The sequence below is a fragment of the Scyliorhinus torazame genome, chromosome 5 (assembly GCF_047496885.1).
Source record: "Scyliorhinus torazame isolate Kashiwa2021f chromosome 5, sScyTor2.1, whole genome shotgun sequence".
NCBI classification, from domain to species: Eukaryota; Metazoa; Chordata; class Chondrichthyes; order Carcharhiniformes; family Scyliorhinidae; genus Scyliorhinus; species Scyliorhinus torazame.
Genome location: NC_092711.1, coordinates 248,706,886 through 248,724,982, shown reverse-complemented (window position 1 = coordinate 248,724,982; position 18,097 = coordinate 248,706,886). Strand labels below are relative to the sequence as shown.

At 42.8% G+C, this 18,097-nt stretch overlaps 1 protein-coding gene across 3 annotated transcripts in view; it reads left to right on the top strand.

Moving 5' to 3' along the window:
* The window catches only part of LOC140421025 (ecto-NOX disulfide-thiol exchanger 2-like), a 347,774-nt gene that overhangs the window by 131,826 nt on the left and 197,851 nt on the right, over window positions 1–18,097 (top strand). The window contains exon 1 of one of the 3 annotated variants that reach the window (XM_072505319.1): window positions 9,560–9,695. The exons of the other annotated variants lie outside the window; for them this stretch is intronic. Coding sequence (XP_072361420.1) covers window positions 9,674–9,695 — 22 coding nt within the window. The 5' untranslated portion in view covers window positions 9,560–9,673. Of the gene's footprint in view, window positions 1–9,559; window positions 9,696–18,097 lie in introns of those variants that run through there. 3 annotated transcript variants of the gene reach the window in all.

Here is an 18,097-nt window from a genome sequence, read left to right as displayed (position 1 = left end):
GCTATACTATACAGAATGTGTATCAATGAGTAGGTTTGCGCATGAGTTTGGCGCAGGTAGTAAGGTGCATAAACTTATCAATAACTAAAATTTGTGCCATATGTTAGCAAAACCATATAAAAAAGCAAACCAACTCTTGGCTTGTTTTCTAGAGGGGATAAAATCTGAAAAGCGATACAGATCGGTTAAGTGAGTGGGCAAAGAATTGGCAGATGGAGCATCATGCGGAAAAATATGAGGTCGGCCACTTTGGCAAGAAGAATAATGAAGCAGAATATTATTTAAATGGAGAGAGATTACAGAATTCTGCACTGCAGGGGAATCTGTGTGTCCTCGTACACAAAACAGAAAAAAATTAGCATTCAGGTAGAGCATTTAATTAGGAAGGCAAAATAATGTTGACCTTTATTGCAAGGAGGATGGTGTACAAGCTGGCAAGTCTTGCTACAAATGTACAGGGCATTGGTGAGACCACACCTCGAGTGTTTTGTCCAGTTTTGGTTGTATTTAAAGGAGGGATATCCTTGCATTGGAAGGAGTTTAGAGAAGGTTCTCCTCTTGGTGAATTTAGAACTAAGGGACATCATTTCAAAATAAATGGTCTCCCATTTAAGACAGTTGAGTAGAAATTTCTTTGAGGGTTGTTCTCTACCTGAGTATAGTGAGACAATAACATACATTTTTGATATCCAAAGGAATCTAGAGCAATGGGAACAAAGTGGAGGCCAGGATCGTATTGAATGCCTGAACGGGCATAAATGGCTGAACAGCCTACTTTTGCTCCTATTACTTATGTTCTTCATGGAAAATGCCCATCTGGTGCCATAAAAGCTGGTTTTCAAACTTTAGAAAGATAGCATTGTAGTGATCTGTACATCTCTACATACATCTGCACATACACCAGGGACTGCAGCACAGATGTAACAGTCACAGCACCACTAGAGGGCAGCATCAGAGACGGGTATAAAGGGTTGAGCCCAAGGTAGGATCCACCTCTTTGAGAAGCACAGAGCTAGGGAGCAGCAGCACACAGACACAGCTCAGCATAGGCAGTTTACCTTAGTTTCACTGGTCATACCTCTTGACTGTTTTACATCTAGTTGAGCTCTGGAAGTAGAACAAACCCTTTGAATAAAGAGCTTGTGTTAACTGTAAATCTTCAGTCTTCATTCAGACTTGGAGAATAACATAAGCATGTCCCAAAGTTTTATGCTTAATGAAGTTCTTTTGAAGTGCAGTTAGTGCTGTAATGCAGAAAACACAGTGGCCAATTTTTGCAGAGCAAGATCCCAGAAACAATGTTGTGTTACATGATGAAAGTTGAAAGATAGATATTAGGCAGGAAACCAGGGAGAATGCTTTGGAGTCTTTAGTTGTGCCGAGAGTCATGTTTGAATCTATGCAAGAAAAACGCAATTTTTCCCAAAGAAGTCGATGAAAGGAGAATATTGTAGCAAAGCAGCTGTATTTTCTCATTCAAATCGGTTGCAGGATAAGTTTGCTTTATTGTTTCCTTCCCTGTATCTGCTGCCAGTTTACAGAGAAACATTATTGATATGAGCATGCTTTTGCCACAATAGTGCGAAGTGTTTTAGTGTCACAGACAGATTTTGTATTCTCTTACTGCCTGTGATCAGTATGAATGGAGAGAGGTTCGAGTTTTCTTGCCCTTGGAGTATCTATTCCAATTTATAAGGCTAATTTATTCTCTCACACTTATTACAAATTAAATGTGACGTCACATTCAATGTCTCATTCAATGCACCCACACATTTAAAAGAATGGGTACAGATAAAGGTCATCCACTTTTACAGATTAGAGTTGCACAGTCTCTGATTTATGATTCCTGGTCTCCCTCATGGCAGATTTTTGGTCTTTTGAATGGATTTGATGATTTAATGTTGAAGTGAGGGTCTTTGAAAGCACAGAGCTCACAGCAGATTGTTGGGTTCTTGTAGCTGAATACTTAGTGTCCAAAATTGCCCTTAGTGTTGGGTGGGGTTACTGGGCTATGGGGATAGAGTGAAGGTGTTGACCTTGGGTAGGGTGCTCTTTCCAAGAGCCGGTGCAGACTCGATGGGCCGAATGGCCTCCTGCACTGTAAATTCTCTAATAATCTCTCTCTGAGTACGAGGTTAGTTCTCTGTGAACTTTAAACTGGGTCAGGTTACTTTTTCTAGCAGTCTGATGTCTCGCAGCATGCTTCCAAATCTGGTTCACAGACCGACCAAATTGATGCTTCTGATGGCTTTTGTGGAACTGCCTACACTCCTCTCTCAGCTGATTTTTTAAAACAAAGAAAACATGGCCGTCTCCACGTGGCTTTTCAAAAGTTTCCACATCCTGTGTTGTGGGTTAACACCTGAGCGTTTAAGGCAATCAGTATCTTTATTTTACAAAAACCCATTCAAATCAAGTAAAACCCATTGGATTGGCTTCAGGAAAGGGTGTGACTCATCAGTCTGGAATGTTCTTTGATTCCCTCTTGAGACAAGAAGAAGTGTTACAACACTAGGTTAGAGTCCAACAGATTTGTTTGGCGTCACTAGCTTTCAGAGCGCAGCTCCTTCATCAGGTGAGTGAAGAGGTGGGTTACTGAACAGAACAGAACGGACTACTGCAAACAAGTGCACTGACAACTCAACAACCAGGAACACTACAGACAGTTACCCGCAGATCCGACCAAAGAACACACCTGCCAACTCAACAGACTAATCAAGACCTTGGATCCAGACCTTCAAAGCACGCTACGTGCTCTCATCCCACGTACTCACTGCGTTGGTGATCTCTACTGCCTCCCGAAAATACACAAGGTCCACACATCAGGCAATGGGACCCTACGTGAGAACCTCTCTGGCGACATCGAGGGCATCTTGAAATCCATTGTACAAGGAACCTCCATCTTCTGTCACAACACAACGCACTTCTTATAGAAACTCGACACCCATACACCAGTTGAACCAGGAACATTTCTCATCACAATGGACGTCTCTGAGCTCTACACCAGCATCCCCCATGATGACGGCATTGCTGCAGCAGCCTCAGTATTCAACGCCAACAACTTCCAATCTCCAGACGTAATTCTACAACTCATCCACTTCATCCTGGATCACAACGTCTTCACCTTCGACAACAAGTTCTTCATCCAGACACACGGAACAACCATGGGGACCAAATTCTCACCTCAATACGCCAACATCTTCGTGCACAAGTTCGATCAAGACCTGCTCACCGCACAGGACCTTCAACTGGCGCTGTACACCAGATACATGGTTGACATTTTTTTCCTTTGGACCCACGGCAAAAAATCACTGACATGACTACACAATGACATCAGTATGTGCCATCCCACCATCAGACTCACCATGGACTACTCTCCAGAATCGGTTGCATCTCCATCAAGGATGGTCACCTCAGCACTTTGCTTTACCGCAAGCCCACGGATAACCTCACGATGCTCCATTTCTCCAGCTTCACCCTAAACACAGTAAAGAAACCATCCCCTATGGACAAACCCTCCATATACACAAGGTGGCCTTCAGGATGTGCGACAAAGCAGAATCGCCGAGCAGAAACTGATAGCAAAAGTTCCGCACGCATCCACTTTTACAGATTAGAGTTGCACAGTCTCTGATTTATGATCCCTGGTCTCCCTCATGGCAGGTTTTTGGTCTTTTGAATGGATTTGATGATTTAATGTTGAAGTGAGGGTCTTTGAAAGCACAGAGCTCACAACAGATTGTGGGGTTCTTGTAGCTGAATACTTAGTGTCCAAAATTGCCCTTAGTGTTGGGTGGGGTTACTGGGTTATGGGGCTCGGGTGAAGGTGTTGACCTTGGGTCGGGTGCTCTTTCCAAGAGCCGGTGCAGACCCGATGGGCCAAATGGCCTCCTTCTGCAGTGTTAATTCTCTGTTAATCTAATCTCTCTGATGAGTATGGTCTCAACCGGGACCTTGGATTCATGTCTCATTACATTCACCCCTTACCATCTGGCCTGGGCTTACAAAATCCTACCAACTGTCCTGCCTTGAGACAATTCACACATCTTTAACCTGTGATTATCCCTCTCTCCAGCTGGATCTGTAAAGACTTAATTACCTTCAAAGACTCGCATTCAAAGTATCATCTTGCATCATTGACTTAGTCTATGTATAAGTTTGTGGAACCCACCTCTTCACTCACCTGAAGGAGTTGTGCTCCAAAAGCTAGTGCTTCCAAACAAATCTGTTGGACTTTAACCTGGTGTTGTAAGACTTCTTACTGTGCCCACCCCAATCCAACGCCGGTATCTCCACCTCTTAAGACAAGGAATTAGTTCTAAACCGCAAAAGAAGTCGGGTGATAAAAAGCAAATTACTGCGGATGCTGGAATTTGAAACCAAAAGAAAAAATGGTGGAAAATCTCAGCAGGTCTGGCAGCATCTGTAGGGAGAGAAAAGAGCTAACGTTTTGAGTCCACGTCACCCTTTGTCGAAGCTAAAAGACCTAGAAAGTGGGAAATATTCATACTGTGGTGTGAGGGAATGAAAGGTGAGTCATAGTCACAGAAACCAAGGGAAAAGAGCGCTAATGGCAGTCCCCAGAGGTGTGAAAGACCAAACAGCAGAGAAACTAAAATCAGAGGATAAGCTGTGACAGATGTAGGGGGCAAAGTGAAGGGGAGAAAAGGTAAAGAGAGGGGGATAAGATAGGGGGGGGGAATATATAAATAAAGAAAGACTAGAAGGAAGCAAAATGTAAAAGACAGTTGAAATGAAATGGAATGAAAACAAAGGGGTCGAGGTGGGGTAGAGCTAATAATCTGAAGTTGTTGAATTTGATGTTGAGACCGGAAGGCTGTAACGTACCTAACCGGAAGATGAGATGCTGTTCCTCAAGTTTGCGTTGAACTTTGCTGGAACATTGCAGCAGGCCAAGGACAGATAAAGAACAAACAAAGAACAAAACAGCACAGGAACAGGCTCTTCGGCCCTCCAAGTCTGCGCCGATCACGAGTCTTATCCAGACCAACGCCTAAATCCTAAATCCTCTATACCCCATCTGTTCATGTACCTATCCAGATAAGTCTTAAAGGTCGCTAACGTATCTGCCTCAACCACCTCACTTGGCAGTGCATTCCAGGCCACCACTGACAAAACATTAATTTCTTTACCTGTCAGTCTGGCCTCAATAAAACCCGAGATGGGTTTGTAGGTATAGTATTATTTATTTTTAACCAACTTGCAAGTCTGACTCGCTTCATAATGAGCCTGAGAACACACAAGTTGTGTCTTCTGAAACCCTAGGAACCGAGTGAGGTTGGATACAAAGAGATCTCTGCAAATACATTCAAATGGCATCAAGTTTCACATACAAGATTCCCATACGTCATCCTATACACCTCCTGACCTGGCCATACATCCTGGTTGGCTCACTTCGCATTCCTTAACTCTGGGCCTCTTGTTACCCAGCATCCTTTTCCCATCATCCACCAGACACCCCTCCCCCTTCCTTGCCATGCTTTCTGAGATCCTTTGTCTGTGAACTCACTACTATTAGACTGATCACATCCACATTACTGTAACTAATATTTGAACTAACTATTTTATATCATATTTGTTTGTTCAATTCCTCACCACCACCCTCTGTGTAAAAAAAAAAAAAAAAAAAACATCCCCCGCACATCTCCACTGAGCCTATCCTCACCTCATCTTGAACTTGTGCCCCCTTTGACATGTAGGTAGCGGCTTGTGTTAACATGGCAAGCAATTGGAAGGTCAGGGTCAGGTGACCCTGGGTGGCCATCTATACTCCACCTAAAGAGGAACAACAACAGAAGAAGCCATTTAGCTTACTGCACTGAACTTGCTCCACCATTTTTGCCTTTTGCTTAAATTTCAATTCCCAATTTGTCCAGTTTTTAAAAAAATAATAAAATTAGCTTGAAGTTCAGAATATGACATGCCGGTGCTGGGTATGACATCAGTATTTGGAACACATCCTTGTGTTTTCTCAACTGATGTTTAATGTGCAGTATGACACTCTCCGTCACTTAGTAATGTAAAATTTATCATGTTAAACCTGGGAGAGTTGCCTTTGTATTGTTAGCAACATTCACAACTGCATTATAACTGGTGTTAACGTGTTTCTGGCAGCAAATGAAGCAAGTACATAGTGAAAAGTGATTGAAGTGGCTTTGTAATTTGAGTTAGATCTGAGCATTTTGACATGTATAATGATTAGAGTACCACTTGTTTGGTAAATTGAAGATGGAGAAATGGCATGTAAAAACACCCTCTTAACTCAAGTATGTTTATATGAAATTCCACAATATTCAACCTTTCTGAATGGTGCAATGGCAGGTTTTACTCTAAATTTACTTTCCTCAAAAGTATTTTGTGACGTTGGATCAAAACCAATATTTTAATCGGAGAGTTAAAGAGCATAGTAGTTAACATGCCAGGGCAATTATTCTATGCTTATTTCTCCATTCCTCAAAGTCTTGGACTATCCTCTTATGCTTTTAAGAGCCTGCCATTTTCAAATTCAAAGAAAGATATGACTAGAGAATAGAATACATTTCCCATTGTTTCTCATTGCCTTCTTATGTGTGCTTAAAACTGGAGAGTCAAGTCCATTTTTCGAAGGATCCTCTCCTTGTAAACAACTATTGCCCTTTGAAATTTTGGATCTTCTGCATCACCAGATCATGGGTGGCACAGTGGTTAGCACTGCTGCCTCACAGCTCCAGGATCCCAAGTTTAATTCCAGCCTTGGGTGACTGTCTTTGTGTAGTTTGTACTTTCTCCCCGGGTCTGTGTGGGTTTCCTCCCGGTGCTCCGGTTTCCTCCCACAGTCCAAAGATGTGCAGGTTAGAACAAAAGTTAATTGATTCTACTGTCGGCCATGGATCCTAACCCTGATCATGGGCTGGGATGACCACCCCGAAACCCCATTGTTCCTAAGACCCTTAAAAAGGGTGTCACCTGTTTATCTGTACCTGGTTGCATGAGCGTTGGGCGATGTTGATTTCTGCAGTTATGGAAAAGATGGTCACAGCATATTGGAGCACTATCTTGAATACTAAAGGTTGGATTTATTTCTCCTTCCCTTTGCTTCCATTCTGATCTGGATGCACTAATATTGAAATGTCCCAAGGGGGAAAATAAAAGGGAGGGGAATCTGATGGAGCTGATATTTTGTATCTCTGAAAATTGTATTGATTTGAAGACCGATCCATACTGAGTTATCCAAATTGGGAATTGAAATTTAAACAAAAGGCAAAAATGGTGGAACAAGTTCAGTGAGCTAACTGGCTTCTTCTGTTGTTGTTCCTCTTTAAATGGAGTAATAAATGAAGCCGTGTTAGGCAGGTGAAAAATTAGGTGAAGGAATTTAATTATTCAGCTTGATAACTGTGCCCCGCAATGATATTTAATAGCCACTCAAATGCAGCACTTATGGCAGAAACTGCCTCTCATGGATTAGTCTCCTCAGCCATCACCACCATGTCACTATCCTGTCACCAAGAGATTAATTGCATCTCACATAGTTGGAAGGCTGCCAATGAAGAGACCAAATTTCTTGTGTCTGTAATTGCTTCCTATGTTTGACCAAATTGTGTATTTTGGATTTGTTGCTGAAGCTACAAAAATAATTTTGGATGACAGTGTTGTGAATAATCTCTGGACCATGCTCTTTTATTTTCCTGTCTTCAAGAAAGACGGGGAGCTAGTACGACTGAGTAGCCTCAGAAGTTGCAGCATGAAATGAAGCATGGCACATGTTTTAAAATCATTAATTATGCTGTTGGAGGAGCCTTTAATGATGCATTTCTACTAGCTCTGCCCTGTTGTAGCACAATAAATATCCAGCGAGACTGTTGAAGCCAAATTGCACTGCTGGTGGTGCTGGTGCATTGAAGTATCTCTCCAGTATTAATAAAATGTATTTATTGGTAATGCTCATGATTTTTTTTAGATTGCATTTGATTTCTGAAATACTTCTGAAAATGGTTGTAAATCAAGAAATAATTTCTTAGTAAGGTGGCTAGTAACTTTTAAGCAAACCTGCCTCGTGTTTTCTTTTGGGTTTTTTTGTCCTCCGATCTGTTGAAATATAATAGTTGTCACATTCTACTTTAGAACAACAGCTATTCTTACAGACGTTGAGTTCCAGTCATTTAAAGGGTACTTGGTAAACTGAAGATTTGAATTTTAGCAAAAGTTATCCCCAAACTGACATTTTTAAATTTGGGTGAAACCCCATATTTATTCCTAATTTTTGCACAATAAATTTTAATGATAATATGGAAATATCTTCGAATATATTTCTTGGAACGATCAATTGTCATTTTTTATAATGCATTTTTATTTAGAGTAATTTCCCACCCCTTCTCCAATCCATTAAGCCAAGGCTGCTGAATTGAGTATAACAGCTGCCAATTCAGCTTCATGATTAGCCAGCAGATGCTACAGTTTAAGTATAACGAGTTTGTATTTTTCCTCACAATAATATCGGCAATTCCATCTGTAATCCATATTGATGACTGGTATGACATAACTGATGTAGGCAATGAAGTTTGAGTAATAATTATGTCATGGTACTCAAGCCTGCAACCTTCAAATTAAAAGTTACCCGTCAACTGCTTCAGTGTGTTCTGAAATAGTTTAGATGCCATCACTTTCAGGATGTGGTTAATAAAAACATTTATAGTGCTTTTTGGTATTGCTGTATTACAACCTGAATGTGTAATACGCTTCGCAGTTACACAACTAGTCTTTACTTGTTTTTATTTGTACTTCCATTCTCATTTCAAGAATCTTGTTTCCTTAGATTATTATTTTGTTAGAATCCCAAGAAGCGTGAACAATTATTCAGTCACAGTATTTGAAATTATTCCTGTAAAGTAAAAACAAAGGCTCATACTGTATCCTTAAGAAGACAAATAAGCTGTTGTATAGCTGAAATCCATTAGCTGATGCAATATTTTAAAGTTGCGATTTACCAATTACCGTATCAGTTTTTAAAAAAAATCTATCTTTGGATATAGAACCCAAAGTAATTCTGCAATATGTCTTCCTTGACTGAAAGCACTTTGATTCAATGTTAAGGTTGTTGTGGGTTCTTGGTTGGTGTGGATTCCAAAGGCGGTATCAATCATCCTTGAGCAATGAAATGCAGACTGTGTTTATCCAACTTGTTTTGCTTTACCACTCTCTCGTTGGATAGCAGCTCAGCAGGCTGTGTTCCGTTTGGAGAAGCTCTTTGCAGGCACACATCATGAGCTCCTGATTTGCAGTCTGTGTACTGCTTCTCAAGGCATTGATGTATGAAATCCCTTATGAATTCACAGATGAGCATAGTGCTAATTGCTTTCCCACCTGCCCTTCCCTTCCCCTGAACAAGTCAGCTCTTAACTGTCACTCACTAAAGACAGATGATGACACATGCAGCACTGGATCAGAAGAGCCAATTCTAGCCTGTGTCCTGAAGGTTCCTGTAATTTCCATTGCTTCCCTTTTGTGTGGTTTTATTAGTAGGATCTCTTCCTTGCCTGTGATTGCAGTTCGTTCTGTTGCTTGCGTGGTGTTGAGAAATTTAAGAGCATAAAAACAGAGCTTCGCTGTGGCAGCTCCTTTTCCCAGCCTATGGAACAGATAACACATTCTAGACATTAAGAAGAGGTTGGGAATGTTCCTTGTACAATATGCAGGTAATTTAAACCCTTTTGATTTATGCTTCAGATACTGTTTCAATATGTATGCTTTCTAGTTTGCCGATGATATTCCAGTGGAACGCTGTCTGAATGTCGAAAGGATTCCAAGCTAAAGATGCAGAGAGACAAATAGGCAGATTTGTTGATTTGAAGAACCTTTGTGCTTTTTATTTTAAACCTTTGCTTGAAACTATCAATATTTTTGAGACCTGGTAGAAGCAATTGATAATTCTACAGTCTAAGAATTTCAGTCTCCATGCTTCTTGATCCATTATCTTTTGTTTTGGCTTTACTCAATCTAGTGTTTTTACAGAATAATTACAAGATGATGTAACATTGTTTGCCGGTTGTTATTTTTAGCCCCCAGCTTTGCTCTGAAGGTTAACGGGGATTCATGACTAATAGATTTTTGTTAGAGTAGCTACTGAATATTATGTGTAATTAAATGACGAGGAATGATTGAACTTTATCATTGCATGCTGATTTTGAAAAAGGACTGCACTTCATTATGCATTGCAGAGAATCTTTATTAATTACGCTGTTCGCGGACTTCTAGATTGGATTTTTATTTGTCAAGATGCCCGTACTGTGCAGGAATGGATTGTCATTACCATAGCCTTTTGAAGGATAGAATACACTGCAGGGAGGTTGCAGCGTAGTTTGAACTAATGCAGAACACATGTATTTTAAAGTATGAGGGTTAATTATGTGTCATTTTTGAATGCTGTATTTGAAAGGGCCACAGAGATGTCTTGTATTCCTGGCCAGCATTTAGTCACTTGAATCCTCCTGTCGTTTTATCAGGCTGTGAATTGTACAGAGTTGCCCATCGACCACAGTATTGTTATTAATAGGTAGGAAATGAAGGTATCCAGAAAAGACTATTGTACAAATGTATACATCGTGTAATGTGCTCAAACCTCTTAATATAAACATGGTTTTCGACACCCTTTCTTTTTGAGGTTGTAGATTTTTCTGACTGAAAATGTTTGATTCTTTGCCAGAATTGTAATGTAATATATATTGTGCTTGGTATTTTGTGATAATCCTCAACACCATGATGTTGAGGAATGTTGAGGCTTCATGCAAATAAAATCTTTGAAACCATTCAGACAGCTTGTGATTCTGGTTCTACAATTTTCTGCAATTGGTAGAAATTAAACATAAAAAGCTTTTACAAAATATTAAAGAAAAGAGTAGCTTTATTTATTATTTCATGGGATGTGGGTATCACCAGGAAGGCCAGCATTTGTTGCCCAACCCTCATGGCCCTTGAACAGAGTGACTTGATGGGCAATTTCAAAGGGCAGTTAAGAGTCAACTACGTGTAGGCCAGACCAAGTAAAGTCAGCAGACTTGCTTCCCCAAAGGACATTAGTGAACCAGATGGGTTTTTATGGTCACTATTACTGAGACTAGCTTTATATTCCAGATTTAACTGATTTCCAAATCCACCAGCTGCCATGGTGGGATTTGAACCCATGTCCCACATTGGCCTTGGTTTCTGGATTACCAGTTCAGTGGCATTTTGTCCCTTAGGAGCAGAGACAAGAGAAATTATTCTGGGGAAAGAGGAATTGCAGAGACATGAAAAATATTGGGCAGAATTCTCCTACTTTGAGACTAAGTGCCGTGGTGGATACAGGAACATGGAATGTTTCTCACTGCGGCGACTGGCGGGCAAACCTGTCAAATCTTCCAGTCCCGGCCTCATTAATTATGCACCTGATTGTTTCACACCATATTCTACTAAAATGTAATACCACTATTCAAGAAAGGAGAGAGAGAGAAAACAGGAAACTATTGATCAGTTAGCCTGACATCAGTTTTGGGCAAGTGCTGGAATCTATTCAGGAAGTTTCAACAATGCACTTAGAAAATCATAGTATGATTAGACAAGATCACCATGGTTTTCTGGAAATAAATTGTGTTTGACAAATTTATTGAAGCTTTTTGAGGATATAACTTGTAAGGTAAATAAAGGGGAACCAGCAAATGTAGTATACCTGGATTTCCAAAGGGCACTAGATAGGGTGTCATGCCAAAGTTTAACACAAAATATGAGATAATGGAGTTAGGGGTTAATATGTCAGCATAAATAGAGGATTGGTTAATGGACAGAAAGCAAAGAGTAGACATAAATGGGCATTTTCAAGATGGTAGGCTGTGACTAATGGAGTGCCGCAAGAATCAGTGCTGGGGCCTCATCTATTTGCAAGCTATATTAATGATTTGGATGAAGAGACTGAGAACAAAGTATTTAGGTTTGCTGACAATACAAAGCTAGATAGAAATCTAAGATGCGAGGAGAACACAAGTGACAGATGATAAATGAGTGGGCAACAGTTTGGCAGATTCAGTATAATGTGGGGAAGTGTAAGGTTATTCACTTTGGTTAATAGAAAAGCATAATTGTTTTCACAAAGCATGAAATTTGTCTGTTAATGTTTAGAGTGACTTGGGTATGCTGGTATTGTATTTCCATTAGATTAATGTGTTTCTTGGCATTTCAGCAGAGTTGCATTTCAGCGGAGTTACTTTATCTAATTAACTTGTATGAAGCTTGTAAAAGCTAATGTGTATGGAAAGTAAGTTCTGTATTTGCAAAGAATAATCGTTACCAAGAGTTAGAATCTGTTTAAAGGGGTTATGAATCAGAAGGAGTAACTTTTCAGGCAAAATAGTCCTTTTCCCCCAATCCATGCACATAATAAGACAGTTTATTTTTTATTATTAGCATAACTCTACTTGCTGAAGATACATCATGCTGCGCCCATTACAAATCATCGTGGAAATCCAACTAATATTTGCTGAGCTTTGAAGAATACCAGAAATGTTGGATTGTTTGAGAGCCTGAAAAGACCAGAGTTGCTATAGTTGACCTCAACTTGATTGTCGGTCAAATTCATTTTCACCACCTGTTTCAAATGCATTGCTTAATTTTTCTAAATGTTTACCATTGGCACCTTTGTTGCATAAATACAATATTTATCGTTTGTAATTTGGTTGTTGGGAAACTAAAACTCAAAATTAACATTCAGCACCAGTCAAAAACAACCACCTATTTCCGGTGGCGACCATGGAGTGAGTGGTCACACAAAGAGCAGCTCCAGCTCAAAGGCGTTGGTTTGAGCTCTTTTTACCCGCAAGGAGGGTAGTTTCAGCAGGTACGAGCAGCAGAAGGTGTGAGGAGAAGGTACTTCTCCCCCCCCCTCCCCCCCCCCCCCCCCCCCCCCCCCCCCCTCCAGTTGCATGTCTACTGGTGACTGGCAAAAACAGTTAAAGACCTGGCCGAGGAACTGGCGGAGACCTGTGACGCCGCAACAATTGTGAAAATGGAGGAGGGGGAATGGTCGCCACAAATAGGAAGCCCCAGATGGAGCAGTTGATGGTGCTTATCAGAGAAGAATTCCGCCAGCAAAGAAAGGAGATGCACAAGGACTGGTCGAAGGTTATTGAGGGAGCAGTAGCACCCGTAAAAAGATCGATGGAGAAATGGCTCGAGGCACAGGGATCGCAGATACGGGAGATGGAGAAGATAGTGTCCGATCATCGTGATCAGGTGGTGTCATTGGAGACGGAGGTGGAGATCCTGGGGAACCATTGCAAGTCGCTGAGGGCAAAGGTAGAGGACTAGGAGAACAGGTCCAGGTGGCAGGGGCTGGTTTAGCACAGGGCTAACTAGCTGGCTTTTAAAGCAGGCTAGCAGCGCGGGTTCAATTCCCATACCAGCCTCCCCGAACAGGCGCAGGAATGTGGCGACTAGGGACTTTTCACAGTAACTTCATTTGAAGTCTACTTGTGACAAGTGATTTTCATTTCATTTCATTTTTCATTTCATCTATGTATCGTCGGCCTGCTGGAGGGTGAGGAAGGTATAAGTGCCACAAAATATGTTTTGTGGATGCTGGAGGGGCTTGTGGTGGAGGGGGTGCTTGACAAGGCCCCAGAGGTGGACAGGGCGCACAGGCCCCGAAGGGAAAAGCCAAGAGCAGAGGAGCCACTGCAGCGGTGATTGTGAGGCTCCACAAATTTGTGGAGAAGGAAAAGATCCTGCGGTGGGCCAGGGAGAAGCAGAACTCCGATTCGGAGGGGAATCTGGTCCGAATTTACTAAGATATTGGTGCAGAGCTGGATTTAACATGCCCAAGACGGTGTTACATCACAGACCGATTCAGTTCGGGGTACTGTACACGCAACACTGTGGGTAATTTCCGTCGGTCGGGAGTACTATTTTGAAATGCCAGAAGAGGGCAATGACTTCATACGAGACCATAAATTGGTGGAGAACTGAATGTCGACGGGATATGGGGGAGCTGGATCAGCAGAGGTCTGCTGACGTAATGTGGGGGACCAAAGTGTGGTTTTTTTTTTTTTGGATTGTGTGCTTTTGTCTTTTTTCAAGGGGCTATAAGTTTACATGGAGCAAGTGACGATGTGGGGATTGTGAAGGGGTTGCTGGGACTGATCCTGGACATAGGCACGCAACAAAGAACAATACAGCACAGGAACAGGCCTTTTAGCCATCCAAGCCTGTACCAGTCATGATAGGGACAAAATTTGTGCAAAGGGGGTGGGGGGGGGGGGGTTAAAAATATTAGTGATTTGAGTTGAATTTTTGGAATAAAATAAGTTTTTTAAAAAAAAAAAACAACCACCTAACTATTCTAATCTCATTTTCCAGCAATAGGCCTATAGCTTTGTATGCCTTGCGATTGCAAGTGCATATCTAAATACTTTGAATCATAGAATTTACAGTGCAGTAAGCAGGCCATTAGGCCCGTCGAGCCTGCACCATTGCCCCTTGGAAAGAGCATTAAGCCCACACTTCCACCCTATCCCCGTAGTCCCACCTAACCTTTTTGAACACTAAGGGCAATTTAGCATGGCCAATCCACCTAACCTGCACATCTTTGGACAGGTTTTTGGGAGGAAACCAGAGCACCCGGAGGAAACCCACGCAGACACTGGGAGAATGTGCAGACTCCGCACAGACAGTGACCCAAGTCGGGAATCGAATCTGGGACCCTGGAGCTGTGAAGCGACAGTGCTAACCACTGTGTTACCGTGCCGCCCAATGTTATGAGGACCTCTGCCTCCACCACCCTTGCAGGCAGAGAGTTCCAAACTCTCACCACCCTCGGTTAAAAAAGTATTTCCTCACATCCCGTCTAAACCTCCTGGCCCTTAGTTTAAATCTATGCCCCCTGGTCATTAATCCCTCCACCAAGGGGTTGGTTTAGCACACTGGGCTAAATAGCTGGCTTGTAATGCAGAACAAGGCAGCAGCGTTGGTTCAATTCCCATACCAGCCTCCCCGAACAGGCGCCAGAATGTGGCGACTAGGGGCATTTCGCAGTAACTTCATTGAACCCTACTTGTGACAATAAGCTATTATTATTATTATTAATAAGGGGAAAAGATTCTTCCTGTCTATCAATGCCCCTCAATTTTATACATCTCAATCATGCCACCTGTGGTCCTGTTCCAAGGAAAACAACTCCAGGCTGTCCAATCTCTCTTTTCATAACTAAAACTCTCCAGCCCAGGCAACATCTCGGTAAATCTCTTCTGCGCTCTTTCCAGTGCTATCACATCCCCCTAAAATGTGGATTCCAGAACTGCACGCAAGTGGCCTAACCAAGGTTTTATACAGTTCCAGCATAGCTTCCTTCCTTTAAACTCTATGTCATGGCTAAGAAAGGCAAGTATACCATATACCTTCTCAACCATTGTATCTACCTGCTCTGCTGCCTTAAGTGCTCATTTTTGGCACTAATGTGGGCAGCATAGTCAGGAGTACCGCCATCCAATGTTGAAAGGAGACCAACCACTTCCACCGAGCTGCAAGATAAGTTACCACCTCTCACCGAGCATCTCTTCCTGTTACCTCATATTCAAATTCCCAACCCCCCCCCACCCCCACAAATCACTGGCTGACACTGATACCAGGTGAAGGGAAACTGCTCCGGATATCCTGGCCTCATCAGATGGTGACCCTGTGAGACAATGGACATGTGGTCAGTGAGAGGGAAGGGTAGTTTTGTCTGACGTGAACAACTCACTTGAGACAGCTCATCTGGGTGAAGGGCAGTGGATCCTCACCTCTGTGGCGCTAGCCAACTTCGCTGTCGTTGATTGCTCTCCCCTAGGGCAACCCCGCTAGTTCCATGGCCCGTTCCTAATCGGGCAGGGTAAGGGCTGAGATCTCTCGCATTCCACCCCCATCTTGGCCCTTTCCCGCTATCTTCTCCTGTAGGAACAAAGAGAGGGCATTGTGAGCCGAACGTGTAATGGGTCAGAGAGATCTATAGCAAGGTTTTATACAGTTCCAGCATAGCTTCCTTCCTTTAAACTCTATGTCATGGCTAAGAAAGGCAAGTATACCATATACCATGTGTGGGAACCCACCTGGATATGAAGGGGTTGTGTTGCTTGATGCCAAGGGTTGCTGAGGAAATAGTAGGAAAATCAGATATGGGGAGAGCAAGGTGTCAGCCAGTGATTTGTGAGGGGGGAGGGTGATTTGGGAATTTGAGCTAACAGGCAGAAGTGATGCTAGGTGAGAGGTGGTAACCTACCTTGCAGCTCGGTGGAAGTTGTTGGTCTCCTTCCAACTTTGGATGGCAGAACTCCTGATCATGCTGCCCACACTGACTGCCACTGCCTCCCAAGTGGCATTGCTGACCCAGCTGCTGGCTCTCCAACTCTCGGGGGAACAGGATGCCCTGCCTCTGCCTCTCATTCACAGTGGTAGAGAAGCCTGCCAGGTCGGCATCCCCAAAGCGAGGAGCAGGTTTGCGTGCTGCCATGCTTGTATGTTGACTTGAAGTGACTGTGAGGGAGCGTTTATAAGCAGCTCCCTCTTGTTAGCAGAGGGAAGCTGAGGGGCCACTCTGACGAATTAGACGTTGAGACAGCCAGTAATGGTGAGAAGCATATGGAAGCTGATTTTTGCACTTTAAGTGCTGCTGCGGCGTTTCCAAGTGGCTTCGACTAAACAGTGGCTTCGACCACGTCCACGCTTGGTGGGAGTCCAAGGTAATTTTTAATGGGGAATTGGGGGATTTCCTCAAATTCTGCTTTGTCGCCTTTCTTGAAGATGGTGACGATGACAGCATCCCTGAGTTCAGCAGGAATTTCTTCTTTGTCCCAGATTGTAAGGAACAGCTGATGGAGTTCAGGGGTAAACCTTCTCCCACATTTGTGCTGGAACCCCATCCACTCCTGCATATTTTCCACTCCAAGTGTTTAATGGCAGAAGTCTAAGATCGTTTCTATGGGTATTGAGGCATTTCCTCAAACAGCGTCTCATCTATGATTGTATCTTGGTTTAGAAGTTCCTTCTCTCGATCTGAGGCTGATGTTTCCTCGGTCTCTCAAGGGGGTTACATACTTATTCCGCAGGGTGTTGGTCCACATATTGCACTGAAGAAGCTGGGTGCTGTGCTTGTCAGCAAGAAGTTGCAGCTCTCTAGCTTTCTCAGTTCACCATTAGTTCTTGATTTACCTAGTTCTTCTTTGTACCTCCACCTTTGCTGATTGATGATCCCTCCTCTTTGCCTTGCTGGTCATGTCATTTTCGTCAGGTGCGGAGAGCTTGCCTCCTCTTGTCGATGAAGTCTTGGATGGTGTGGTCCCTGCAGACTATTCGGTACCTCACTAACGCATCAGTAAAGGTGGCAAATGCACATTTATTCACAAATATTTTCAACGTTACCATATAAAATTTATTGATTTATCTGCATTTGGTGTGCTGAATTATTATTTTTTAATTTTTCCAATTAAGGGGCAATTTAGCATGGCCATTCCACATAACCCTGCACATCTTTGGGTTGTGCGGGTGAGACCCACGCAGACGGGGCGAATGTGCCAACTCCATGGACTTATGGACAACACGGTAGCACAAGTGGATAGCACTGTCGCTTCACAGTGCCAGGGTCCCAGGTTCAATTCCCCACTGGGTCGCTGTCTGTGTGGAGTCTGCACGTTCTCCCCGTGTCTGCGTGGGTTTCCTCCCACAGTCCAAAGACGTGCAGGTTAGGTGCATTGGCCATGATAAAATTGCCCTTAGAGACCAAAAAGGTTATGAGGGGTTATTGGGTTATGAGGATAGGGTGGATGTGAGGGCTTAAGTGGGGCGGTGCAGACTCGATGGGTTGAATGGCCTCCTTCTGCACTGTATGTTCTATGTCCACGGCAGTGACACGGGGCTAGGATCGAACCTGGGTCCCCGGTGCCGTGAGGCAATAGTGCCAACCACTGAGCCACTGTGCTGCCTGCTGGTGTGTTGAATTAAACAAGTACGTGTCGAGTATTTTTTACCAGGTGACAAATATACTGAAACTTTTATAATTATTTCTGGGTCCTCTTTCTCCCTCTCTGTTTGGAAAACAAAT